At 46.3% G+C, this 13,079-nt stretch overlaps 2 protein-coding genes across 2 annotated transcripts; both read left to right on the top strand.

The window, feature by feature from the left end:
* Window positions 1-529: 529 nt before the first annotated feature.
* Window positions 530-3,903, top strand: LOC133366328 (tubulin polymerization-promoting protein family member 2-like). Its single transcript, XM_061589324.1, has 3 exons — window positions 530-699; window positions 2,452-2,605; window positions 3,721-3,903. The coding sequence occupies exons 1-3, from the start codon at window positions 530-532 to the stop codon at window positions 3,901-3,903; spliced, it is 507 nt and encodes a 168-aa protein (XP_061445308.1).
* Window positions 3,904-9,509: 5,606 nt separating this feature from the next.
* LOC133366322 (tubulin polymerization-promoting protein family member 2-like) lies at window positions 9,510-11,953 on the top strand. Its single transcript, XM_061589303.1, has 3 exons — window positions 9,510-9,679; window positions 10,395-10,548; window positions 11,771-11,953. Exons 1-3 carry the CDS (start codon window positions 9,510-9,512, stop codon window positions 11,951-11,953), a joined length of 507 nt encoding a protein of 168 aa, XP_061445287.1.
* The last annotated feature ends 1,126 nt before the right edge of the window (window positions 11,954-13,079 follow it).

The raw sequence follows: 13,079 nt of genomic DNA, 5'->3' as shown, positions 1-13,079 counted from the left end.
TAATAAAGCACACCCTCAGATTGTGGGGGCATCTGGGTAGTCTTACATGGAGTCAATTTGGGTTTGGGATTCCTAAACTGAGTCAAAGGTCTGGTTTTTAAAAGTGGAGGTGAGAATCCCATGTCACTGCTATTATTGCCCTGGCTCCCATTCCTTTACTATAATTTTATATTACCTTTAAACATTATGTTGTACACCACCCTGTTTTGCAAGAGGGCAGTATATAAATACTTTTATAAATAAAATAATACAAGGGCCTTTAGGCTGCGGTTTCCAGGGTATGGTCTGAAGGCACATGAGGCCAGGTCCGGGTCAGATCTGGTCAGTGCCTGGATGGGAGACTGCCTGGGAACCATATGTAAGCCGCCTTGAGTTTCTATCTGAAAAGAAAGGTGGGGTATAAATGTAATAAATATTGAGAAGGTATAGCTCTTTCCCTGGCAATATAGAGCCAGGAACAAGACCACAGCTTGGTTAAGAACATCCCATTTGTCTTCCTGCAAAACGTTCCTTTGCAACTGCAGGAGGCATGTCAGACCTGGAAAAAGCTTTCCGCAGATTTGCCGTGTATGGAGATACAGGTGCCACCGGCAACGACATGACCGGCAAGAACTTCTCCAAGATGTTGAAGGAGTGTGATGTGATGGACGGGAAGTTTGTGACCAGCACCGATGTGGACATTGTCTTCAACAAAGTCAAGTGAGCCTGGGGGGTGGGCAGTGGCTACTGAGGAACGCTGGTACCATATAGTAAGGCCCCCGGATAGTTGCTCACTGCAAGGCCCTGTTTAGCTCAGAAATGTTGCTTTCTGGGCCACACAGCTTGACTTAACCATGCTTTAAAGTAACACCACTTCAGATAGGAGGGATGGGGGACCTGTGGCCCACTGGATATCGTTGGACCTCTACTCCCATCACCTAGGACCATTGACCATGCTGGCTGAGGCTGATGGCAGTTGGAATCTGACATCTTGAGGGCCACAGGTTCCTCGTCCCGACTTTAGACTATGAGACAACTTCCTTCATTTTTTAAGAACTTGATGGAAAGTTCCAGTGTGCCCTGCACATTGTACGCAACAGGGAACTTGTTGACACAGTCAATAGTGTAGAATCCTGAGGGGATAGAGTGGATTGTACCCTTCAGACTACAGGTGAGGGGTACCATTTCTAAATGTGCCCCTATGCATTGTTGTTCTTGTTCTTGTTTAAGTCTGCAAGTAAAAAGCCAGTGCATTAAGCCTAAAGAGGCAACCCAAACAAAAAATAGGATTGAGCGTGCTCATTGGCCACAAAATGATGTGTGTGTTTGGGGGCAGGGATGGAATTCCAGGTGTGGAGGAAGGAATGGAATTGCATTGAGCAGGAGGATGGCCTCTTCCAGCTCTAAGATTCTATAATTTTACGATTCTATGGAGTATCCTGGAAGAAAACAAGGGTAGCTGGTGGGAACTCTGAACAGAAACACTATGCTGCAACATTTTGTTGCAGGTCTCACTAGTTCCTTTATAGGACAGATGGCCTGATAGATTGGCAAATAATGTGTGGTATAACCTGGGAAGTTCCAGGATGTAATCTCCCTTCAGACAGGGACTGACTAAATGGCCATAATCAAATCTGTCACTGTTCTTTCAAGTTAATCCCTCCTTCTGCAACATGGAATAATAATAGTGGCCTAATTTACAGGGCTGCTGAAAGGAGTACTGAGATAATCTACTATGCAAAACACTTTGTGTTGTGTGTACTGCCTTCAAGTCAGTTCCGACTTATGGCAACCCTATGAATAGGGTTTTCATGGTAAGCAGTATTCAGAGGTGGTTCATCATTGCCTTCCTCTGAGGCTGAGAGGCAGTGACTGGCCCAAGGTCACCCAGTGAGCTTCATGGCGGTGTGGGGATTCGAACCTTGGTCTCCCAGGTCGTAGTCCAACACTCTAACCACTACACCACACTGGCTCTCGCAAAACACTTTAGACACTTGAAATGTACTTTGTAAAGTAATAATAATAATAATGATACTTGAAATGTACCTTATAAATAATAATGATAATGATAAAGAAAAACAGAAGAAGAAGAAGGCAATTTCACATGCAATCCAATTATGGCAATATTTCCATCCTCCATATCGGTTTGCTCTGTTCCAATTTATGGTCTGAAGAAAATACTGGCAGTGGAGCTGGGGTAGGCCAGTGAAAGGTTATGTTCCATCATTGATGGGCTTACCCTGAGGAGAATTGGATCCAAATCCCTTCTCAGCTATGAAGCATCTGAGTTACTCAGTGAGTCAACCACTATATTTGACCCTTACCTCCACAGATTGTTCTGAAGATGAAATGAACTAACCTCATAAGCACCTCTTTAAGTGCCTTAGAGGAAGGGTGGGGTACAAACGTGGTAGACAAATCAAATTGGTGCTGAGGCTCAGAGATAACAGCATTCTCCTCTACAACCCTCAGGGCCAAGGGTGCCCGCAATATAAACTTCATTGAGTTCCAGCAAGCCATTAAGGAATTGAGCGGAAAACGCTTCAAAGGGAAGTCCCCTGAGGAGGCTTTGCAGGCCACGTTCATGTTGATGGAAGGCAAAGAACCAGCCAACGTGGGAGCAACGGTGAGTGTGGCTCTCCTACAAAGTGGGAAGCAACTATGTTTAATTTTTTTAATGCATTTAAATGAATTAAGGAAAGATTTTTTTTGTTTCTGTGGGAGTGCAGGGGTAGTATCGGGCATCAAATTCTGCTTCTTGAGAATCTCAGCTTTATTTTATTGCATTTTATTTTACTTTTTTTAAAAAAAATCTAATCCTTCTGACTGTGAAGTTATGTCTGAAACTTGTGCAGACAATACCTGCTAAAATCTCAGAAGCCAGTGGTTGGGAACAAGGCTTCAGTGCTCTGCATACATCAGAAAAATTATGCAAAATAGTAAACACCATAGAAGAAATTTTGCAAAATAAGAGTATATACATTATGCTTGATTTGCATCATTTGTACAGGGTGCAGAATTCACCTGTTGGTGCAAAATTTGGATAGGAAGCAAGCTGCAACAGTGGCTTACAGACTGGATTGGAAATCAACACACACACACACACACACAAAAGTGCATCTGAAGAAGGATTTTTCTGAAATTATTTGGGCCTCATAAACTATCCTGCAGAATTTGTATAGCCTGCACCCATTTTTTAAAAAAAATTTAGCACAGTATATGCCATCCTGCTTTAAGTGTCCTATGTAAATGTGAAACGCCCATTGTTGTATACTGCTTATGCTGTTATTTTATTACTGCTGATTATATTGTATTTAATTGTATTTACTGTATTTTATTGCATTTTATTGAAATTTGATATGTACGTCGCCTAGAGTGGCTTCAGCCAGATAGGCGACCTAAAAATTAAATTTACATTTACATTTACATTTACAACATATGAGTTTAGACATTGGCTGCATACACACTATACTTTTAAAGCACATTGAATGCACTCCGCCAAAGAAACCTCAGAACTATAGTTTAACCCCCACGGAGCTACAATTCCCAGCACCTTTAACTATCTACAGTTCTCAGAATTCTTTGAGGAGAAAATGTGCCTTGAATGTGCTTTAATGAGACGAGGCAATTAGCACATCCAAACATTCCTCGACCTCACTATTTTGCATTCCTTAGAATTACCTCAGGACTAACCTCTTCCTCAAACCACCACCACTGACTTGCTGCTTGCTTATCTTGCAGAAATCTATCACGGCTGGTGCGGTGGAGAGGCTGACAGACACCAGCAAATACACAGGCTCCCACAAGGAGCGTTTTGATGAAAGCGGCAAGGGCAAAGGGATAGCTGGACGGGCAAACCTGGTTGACAACAGCGGCTATGTTGGTGCCTACAAGGGGGCTGGAACCTATGACAAGTCCCATTAGATGTGGGGAAGTGGGTTGCAGTGTGTTCTGAGAACCTGCCTGTTTCCCTTGGCCTTGGGAGGGGAGGCCAATAAACATCAGCTCTGATACATTGCTGTCCTGTGGGTGGTATTTGGATGTATCTGGGCCTAATTTTTGTGGGTGGCAAGAAGGTAAAAATGGAATGGGGGAATGGGGTGTCAGAAAGAGAGGGAGCTATAAGGGGGAGCCCTGCCTAGGTAACTCCTCAAAGCTGGGCTGGGGAACCTCTGGCCCATGAGCCAATCTTGGCTCAACAGAGGGTCCAAATTTGGCCTGTGAAGCTATTTCCTCCAAAACATCTCCACCTGCTCGCTGGCAAAGCAGATCCCTCTTCCACATGCCTGCAGATCAACTTTGACAGGTAGTCAAGCCCACCCATCTATTAGTCACCTGGCGCTATCATGATGGCAGATGAATGACAGGTGGCTGGCCCCAACCACCTGTCAAAGTGGGACCATTGCGTGGGGGACATAAAGAACTGGCCTGCTGGGCCAAAAAGATTCCTCACCCTTTCCCTAATATGACCCTCAACAGAAAGGATAACCCAATTGTCCTACTATGAACCACACTACAAACCATACCGTGGACCAGAGGGATCCATGACTAGTTTTTCTTGCATATATCTATAGGCAGTTATCCTGTGAGAAGCAAGCAGAAGCCTGCCGAGAAGGTTTTTGCGGGTGGCAAGAAGGTCAAAATGGGATTAACTGAGTTGTTAGTGCAATCCGTTACCCATGCTGAAACCATGCCAAGATCATTTTTCATCTCAAGTTTGTTCCTTTCTCAGGGGAGCTTCCTGAGCACATGCTTTGGGTCCCCTTTCTGAAACTATGGAGCTCAATGCACCTTGGACTGTGAATTCCTGGTGATATTTTAACTGTCGGTGACCAGGTGACACATCCCATCAACCCCGCAGGAAAGGCCAAGTGCCCACCCTTGGCTCTGGTTCCCCGAGCATCCTGCGTCATAATGGCAGGCTCTAGGACCCCAGTGAAGTGGCTGAAGTGAACAACAAGCCACCTGTTGATAGCATCGCAAGGGGATACATGGCATGCATGACATGGAGAAAGTGGATAGAGAAAAGTTTTTCTCCTCACATAACACCAGGACTCGTGGACATCCAATGAAGCTGCATGCTGGGAGAGTCAGGACAGACAAAAGAAAGTACTTCTTTGTGCAGCACATAGTTAAACTACGGAATTCATTCCCACAAGAGGCAGTGATGGCCACGAACTTGAATGGCTTTAAAAGAGGATTAGACAAATACACAAGAGGATAAGGCTATCCGAGGCTATTAGCCATGATGGCTATGAGCTGCCTCCATAGGTGGAGGCGGTACACTTCCAAATACCAGTTGCTGGAAAGGGAAGGAAGGCAGAGTGCTCTTTGCATGCCAGCTGTGCTTGCGGGTTTTCCATGTGCAACTGGTTGGCCACTGTGAGAACAGGATGCTGGACTAGATGGGCCATTGGCCTGATCCAGCAGGCTTTCCTTAAGTTCTTAAGGTATGATGGGAAAAGTCAGTTCACTGAGGTTTGTAAAAATAACTTTGGGGACACTGGAAGAATGCCCAGAGGGCAGAAAGCCAAGAAGGGTCAGCTGAGCCCAGCCCAGGCCTTGTACACCATCCTGACTATTATTGGGTGTGTGACTGTGAATAGGGCTAATGGTGAAATAAACGGGCCCCATTGGTCCTTGGCAAACAGAAGAGTCTTAGGCTGCATACACACCTTTAAAGCACATTCTCCCACCCCAAGAATCCTAGAACTGTAGTTTGTTAAAGGTGCTGGGAATTATAGCTCTGTGAGAGGTAAACTGCAGTTCCCATGATTGTGGAGAGGTGATGTGCTTGAAAGGTATGGTGTATATGTAGTCTGTCAACTTAACCCCTATTAGGAGTTTGGTACCTGTGGGTACAAAATGTGAAGGCGTCAACAAGAATGCATTGGGCTAGTCCTGACCTCCTGCTTCCTGGCAAATGCGTGGCATGTCCTCAGGAGGCCACCTCTATGCATGTAGGACTTCCAGCCTGGGGACATGAGCCCTGAATGCTTAAATTTCATTTCCAGGTCTAAGGTAAGTTGCTCGTGTTAGTGTTTAAATAAAGCCCTAAACAACTTAGGCCTCAAATACCTGAGAGACTGCCTCTTTCCATACAGACCCTCTTGGGTGTTGATCAGCAGAGGGGGCCTTCTTGGTAGTTCTGTCACCCTCAGAGGTTTGGAGTATGGTGGGCTGGGAGAGGGCATTCTCTGTGGCATCCCGAGTTGTGAAATGCCATCCCTATAGAGGTGCCTCTGGCACCTTCACTGTACAGTTTTCAGAGAATGCTAAAGATGCACTTCTTTACCCCGGCATTTGGCACTTGAGATGTATGTTTTCAGGACCCACCTTATTCCTGCTGATTGTAATTTGTTTAAATTGTTTTAAAATACTGAATTTTAAACTGCTGTAACCTGTTTTGGGACCTGTTGATGAAGGGCGGGTAATAAATGTAGTAAAAACAAACAAACACTGTCATAGGGCTTCTCCATACAACCTGGGTATTCAGCATTCATCCTGATTCGCTGGCCGAAAGCCTACATAGTTGTCAGACTATCCAGTCTTTATTGAGCACTCATTCTGATTTGTTTACAGGATGGTTATACAACAATCAGCATTCATCCTAATTTGCTTGCAGGGTGTTTACATGTCTTTCCATTTAATCATTCATTCATCCCACACTTTGCGGGTAATTTCTCTGTCACTTTCCTAACCGCAAAAAGCCAGTTTTTCTTTTCTTTTAAAGTGGATTTGTTGTAGATTTGGCCGAATGCTTTAATCCACCTGAACTCCACAAACTTACATTTCTGGTATGCACTTGAATCCTTCCTGGAAAATAGTGACCGTCTGGAGGCCTCCACAGTCTTAGGAGAGAGCAGGCCTCTTGTGAGAGCCCATGGATAGAGTGTTGGTCATAAGGAAGTTGAGAGAGTTGCCAAATGAGCAGGCAAATATTAGGCTGGCCATTCATTTTAATTTTACTTTCAGATCAGCTGGCAAAAAACCAAGGGGAAGGCCATTGCCTCTTTTCTCTCCCATTAGTCCCACATTTATTTTAGCTGTATACCATAAGTGCACTAAAAGGAGCCAGAATTTCAAGAGTGTGTAAACCAGTATGTGAATCTCTGTGCAGCCATGAGCTCTCTGAGTGGTATTTCAATTTCAAGCTTACACGAATAGTCGTGTGTGAAATATCTTACTTCGTGGTGATGTGTCTCGAGTTCTCACTCCAAAATTCTATGATGCTGGATCGGAGCTGATAACAGAGCAGAAAGCTAGACCCTGCCCCCACTTGCCATTGCCCATCTCCAGTTTAAAGCAAGTAAGGCCAGCTACGATGTCATAGAGAACGTGACACAGTCACAATTGCCACTACAAACTGTACTCTCTAGCCACTGGTGCTTTTCGCTCAGAGCAGGCATCTCCTTCAAGAGTGAGTAACACACCCAACAGGGAACAAGGCAGGGGGCAGACCATCTCACTCGGGTAATCTCAACCTCAAACTAGAACAAGGATGGGGAACTGGTGGACTTTCAGACGTCGTTGGACTACAAATCCCAACATCCCTGATCATTGGCCATTCTGGCTAGAAATGATGGGAGCTGGAATCCAACAACATTTGGAGGGCCACATGTTCACTGGCCCTGATCAGTACAGAATATGTTATTTATTTATTTCGTTTCTATCCCACCCATCCTCCAAAGGAGCTGTCATTCCACGTCATCCCATGTGTAGAAGTTCTGAAGGGAGTTATTTTCCAGGGTATGGCAGTCCACCTTCAGGCATGCTTGGAAGAGCCTGAATATCTGGATCCAGTTCAGTCTGGCCTTGGGATCAGCCATGGCACTGAACCGCCCTTTGATGCCCCGGTTTATGACGTTTGTTGAGAGAGAGAGAGAGAGAGAGAGAGAGAGATGGGTTAGTGCAATCCTGCTTGTTCTCTTGACCTCTCAGTGGCTTTTGATACCATTGACCACAGCATTCTTCTGGAGTGGCTCAGGGAGGTGGGGGCCCTGTAGTTCAGTGGTTCTGTTCCTACCTTCACGGGGGGCACCCTGGGAGCTTTCCTGTGGTGTCTTGCATCTTATCTCCCATGATGTGTAACATCTATATGAAGCTGCTGGGAGTTGTCATCAAGAGTTTTGCAGTGACGCATCACCACTATGTGGATGACACCCAGCTCTCTCTCTCTCTCTCTCTCTCTCTCTCTCTCTCTCTCTCTCTCTGTTCCATCTGAATCAGGGGAGGCGGCTGAGGTGCTAGACAGGTGTTTGGAGCCAGTGAAGGGACTGAATGTGACCCAACAAATTGAAATTGAATCCTGAAAGAGGTGTTATGTGTTCCAAGTTCTTGAATCCGGGAGGCAGGAAGACAGCCTGTTCTGGATGGGATTGCACTCCCCTGAAGGCACAGGTTCATAACTTGGTTGTACTCCCGAATCCAACTTGAATCCACTTGAGGCTCAGGAGAAAAGAGTGGTTTTGCACCTAGTTGGCTATTGTGAGAACAAGATGTTGGACCAGATAGGCCACTGGCCTGATCCAGCAAGCTCTTCTTATTTTCTTATGAAACTTACTAGGTTTCATAAGAAATTTCTCTGCCTTGCCTACCTTACAGGGTTGTTTTGAGGATAAAATGGAGATGGGAGACCAGTGTATGCTTCATCTTGGAGAACAGTTGGGATAGCAATGTAATAAATACCTGAACAATACATTTAGCAGGCTGGAGGCTAAAGGGCCACTTGACAAGCAGCTAGAGCACGTGTGTGTCCTTGATATGAATCTGTACAAGGTAAAGTCACCTGTGGTGGCAGGGGTCAGTTTGGAGGCTACAAGGACTGACAAATATATTTTATCATCTAAATTGTAGGAAGGCCTCAGGGGTGCCATTTCAGGTTTCATGGGGGGGGGCAAGATTTAGAGCAGGGAGAAAAGATGTCAATATACAAGCAGTGCACTTGAACACCTTTTGTTGTGGTTAACTTTTTGTACCTCATAATACACCTCAGAAATAAAGGTGCTTTTAAGGAATAGCCTGATACACCCGTGTGCATGTGAGAGGCTGCACTCCAAAAATTATACCCTGGACCTTCCTACACATCTGTCAAAGAGAGGCACTGACATAAAATATGACACCATCACTACCAAGATGCTAACCCCTCCCTGGCTTTTTTCTAGACCAAGGAGGGTTCACAAGATATGCTCACTTTTGCTAGATGGAACCAAACACACTCTCTGTGCCCCACCAATCTCAGTTTGCCCTCAGCCAGCCCCCACTTGCCTGCTTTCTTATTTGCATCCTGCCCAGAGGGTGGCACTGGCTGTCAGCTTCTTCCTCCTAAGTCTCAGTCTTGCCCTTGCAGAATTCTGCAAGGAGGAAGGTGGGGACAAAACTAGAATTAATTCGCTCTGGCTCCACCAGCTGTTGGTCGCCTTGCCTTCCGCCCCACCAGTCCTAGTGGGGCCCAGTCACCACTATGCATGCCTGCCCGCCTGCCTCCCTGCTGTCCCCTTTTACTCCCATTTCCCACAATTGCAGGAGGCATGTCGGATCTGGAAAAAGCTTTCCGCAGATTTGCTGTGTATGGAGACACAGCCGCCACTGGCAACGACATGACCGGCAAGAACTTCTCCAAGATGTTGAAGGAGTGTGGCGTGATGGACGGAAAGTTTGTGACCAGCACTGACGTGGACATCGTCTTCAACAAAGTCAAGTGAGTTGAGAGGCGGTGCCTGTGTGCTTGGACAGGTCTTTTGCACCGACTACATGGACAGGGTGGTTTGAAAGGTGCCCCTTTCTAGATCCTGTGTGGGAAACAGCTTGACAGTCATGCTAGCAAAATCAGTTTAGCCTGTGTGAGAAATTCAGTTCTCTTGTTTCAGTAAGAGCATAGCCTGGTGAATCAGGTCACTGGCCCATCTAATCAAGCATCTCACAGTGGCCAACCAGATATCTATAGGAAGCCTGAACTTGGCAGGAAAATCCTTGCTCACAATCATGCACGGCTGAGAGGCCACATCAACAATGAAGAAGAATGGTGTGGTATAGTCTTGAGCTTGTAGAATGGTCTGAAAGCATCTTTGAATGTTTCAGAATTTTATTTTATTTTTAATCTCCATGCAAGTAGAAAATGATCGCAACTGGAAGATTACCAGCCTAGAACTTCTTCAATAGATATACTGGTTTCTACATACAGGGAGTTGGTGGTAGTGGAGGTTTTGTTTTGGTTGTCAATACGCAGGACCATTAAAAATGGTTTCTCCTATCTACATTGTAAAGTGGTACAGTCCACTTTAGGATTTGTTAACTGTTGATATGACACTATGTACGCTTCTGTGTTCCTTGTTCCAGCAGTGGTGGTGGTGGTGATGCAATTGGGGGCCCCCTTTATACTGGGGTTCAGAGATGATGCCGTTCTCTATCCCCAGGACCAAGGGCGCCCGCAACATGACATTTTCAGAGTTCCAGGAAGCCATAAAGGAGCTGAGTGTGAAGCGCTTCAAAGGGAAGTCAGCTGAGGAGGCTTTGCAGGCCACAAACAAGCTGATGGAGGGCAAAGAGCCGGTCAGCATGGGGGCAACGGTGAGTAAGAGTTCCAGGAGGGTGTAGCCAAGCATTTCCACTTCCAATCAAAGGGAGTACAAGAATCGGTGGAATCTTTTTGGCAAAATCCCAACGCTTAACACAAACTGCTAAGGGGGAGCCCTAAAGAAGGATCCTGAAATTGACTGCAAAATCAAAATGCTTTAAGGCAGGAGATGGGTAATTGGCAGTGGTGGCTGGTGGCTCCCTGTCAGTGGGGCAGTGGAATCCACTCCAGGTTTTAGGCCAAACTTTCAAGGGGCTGTCCAAGCTGCTTTTGCTTCCTTGAAAGTTTGGACTAAAACCTGGGGTGGATTCCACTGCCCCACTGACATGGAGTCAACCAGCCATCACTGGTACCTTATGCCCAGGGGCCAAATGTGGCCCTCCAGGCTTCTCTGTCTGCCCCTTGGAACTTTCCACCGGCTACACCCCTCCCTGGCCCTACTTCACACCCCAAGTGTTTTGGCCTGGCTGGAACGTGCCGTTGAACTCTGATCATGCCTCTTGTTTATCTGGATGTGGTTAGAACGGTGTGTGAGTGTGTGTGTAGAAACTAGCTTACCGTAGAAAGGTAAAACACAAAACAAAACATTTGGTGCTCTGCCCACTTTTGCCTCTGGCCTCACCTACCCCTGGCATGTGGCCATTGGAAGGCTTCCCAGAAGGGAATGCAGCCCTCAGGCTGAATCCACCCCAGCTGTACTATCTGCACAAGGCATCCTTGGGCAGCTGCCCGGGCCCCTGTTGATGCTTGTACTAAATTCCCTCAATTATTTGTTTAAGGGACATCACTCCAAACAGCAGCTGATCTCACCAACATTTAACATTTAAATTTCCCACAATGCCCCTGACCTAACCTCACTATGGGGCATTGTGGGAAATTCATCGGATGGTGAGATCCAGCCATCCAGTGCTGCTAGGGGCAATGCTGCCACCTCTACCAGTTACCCTATCAGTTACCCTATCAGAGAAAGGGGCCCACCAGAACCCTTCCCATTATTAGAAGCCTTCCCAATCTAAGGCAGGGATGGACCCCATACAATCTGCCTCCATAGATTCCCACCTTTGGGGTTATAATTCCATCCTACACAGAAGTCTTTGCTGTAAGGTTAAGGACTATGTTCCCCAGTTGCAGTTTATGCACACAACAGGAGTCTAGGATTAAAATCCATCCTTCGCAACCATCACCACTGAAATGTGCTGCTTGGTTATCTTGCAGAAATCTATTGCGGCTGGCGCAGTGGAGAGACTGACGGACACCAGCAAATACACAGGCTCCCACAAGGAACGTTTTGATGAAAACGGCAAGGGCAAAGGGATAGCTGGACGGGCAGACCTGGCTGACAACACCGGCTATGTTGGTGCCTACAAGGGGTCTGGAACCTACGACAAGTCCCACTAGATGTAGAGTGGAGCCTTCTGAGAACCCTGCCTGTTCCCCCTGCCTTGGAAGGGGAGACCAATAAACATCTGCTCTGATTTGTTGCCTTCCTGTGTCTTGTATGTACCTGTGGCACCAGCGCCATCTGGCACCATACCTTTAAAGCAGTATTATATCACTTTAAACAGTCATGGCTTCCCCCCCAAAGCATCCTGGGAGCTGTAGCTTGTTAAGGGTGCTGAGAGTTGTTAGGAGACTCCTGTTCCCCTCACAGAGTTACAATTCCCAGAGTTCTTTGGGAACAGGGACTGACTGTTCAACCAAACGTGGTCCAAAATGGCAATGACAGCGTGTCCTATTTTGAGAACATTTAGGCCCTGGGGCCTGAACAGCTGGATGGGCCACACATGTACCTGCAGTGTGTCAGCTCTACACTGCATCAGAAGCTGGTGCCCCTTGGGACGGGTAGGGCAATAGTCAGGGAGGTCAAACAGTAGGTGGAGCCAGACCCAACGACAGGCAAAGGCCGAGCCAAGGACAGGTGGTGCCAACTAATCCTAGCTTTGTCCCCCGTTTCCTCCCTGCTACAAGGGACAACACGGAAACTGACAGGCAGTGCTTCCCCTGGACTGGTTGGGAAGTAAGAAGACAGTGAGGTGGTGGCCAGCTGAGGGCAGACTGAGATTGGTGGGGCAGTGCCCCATTTGCCCTAATGGACTAGCCTCCACTGTGTCCCAGATTCCCTGGGGCTTGTTTGAATAGGCATCTGTACTTTGCCCCCCATGAGCAAACAGTGTCCTGGATAGCATTTGAATGAGTTCATTATTGCATGAGCTTCCATAGGCAAGATGTGATGCATTCAAGGAAAACGGATTGAGGACACTGGACTCTTTTGAGTATTTTTGAAAATGACATTTTTCTGTGCTCTTCACACACGGACACACATACAAATGCCTTTTTATGCCTTCATTCCGTTGAGAACCAACATTATCCTTTAACTCTAGCACCTATAATAAATAGATTATTTGTTTCAGTTTATTGTTGCCACCCACCTTAAGCTCTATTTGGGAAAGAGGAGTTAGAGCTCTTTCAAATAAACACATCAAACTAGCACACAAGTGAATATAGCAAATCTCTCTCCCTTTCC

The sequence above is a fragment of the Rhineura floridana genome, chromosome 11 (genome assembly GCF_030035675.1).
Source record: "Rhineura floridana isolate rRhiFlo1 chromosome 11, rRhiFlo1.hap2, whole genome shotgun sequence".
In the NCBI taxonomy this organism is placed as follows: domain Eukaryota; kingdom Metazoa; phylum Chordata; class Lepidosauria; order Squamata; family Rhineuridae; genus Rhineura; species Rhineura floridana.
Note: the sequence above shows the minus strand (reverse complement) of the source record. Positions and strands in the feature narration are given on the sequence as shown.

What these genes read in the sequence shown, in the direction of transcription:
- LOC133366328 (XM_061589324.1), top strand. Translation starts at nt 530, where the DNA reads ATGTCAGACCTGGAAAAAGCTTTCCGCAGATTTGCCGTGTATGGAGAT. An exon ending in ATTGTCTTCAACAAAGTCAA is followed by an intron (nt 700 to 2,451) that starts GTGAGCCTGGGG and finishes TACAACCCTCAG; the next exon opens with GGCCAAGGGTGCCCGCAATA. An exon ending in CAGCCAACGTGGGAGCAACG is followed by an intron (nt 2,606 to 3,720) that starts GTGAGTGTGGCT and finishes CTTATCTTGCAG; the next exon opens with AAATCTATCACGGCTGGTGC.
- LOC133366322 (XM_061589303.1), top strand. Translation starts at nt 9,510, where the DNA reads ATGTCGGATCTGGAAAAAGCTTTCCGCAGATTTGCTGTGTATGGAGAC. An exon ending in ATCGTCTTCAACAAAGTCAA is followed by an intron (nt 9,680 to 10,394) that starts GTGAGTTGAGAG and finishes CTCTATCCCCAG; the next exon opens with GACCAAGGGCGCCCGCAACA. An exon ending in CGGTCAGCATGGGGGCAACG is followed by an intron (nt 10,549 to 11,770) that starts GTGAGTAAGAGT and finishes GTTATCTTGCAG; the next exon opens with AAATCTATTGCGGCTGGCGC.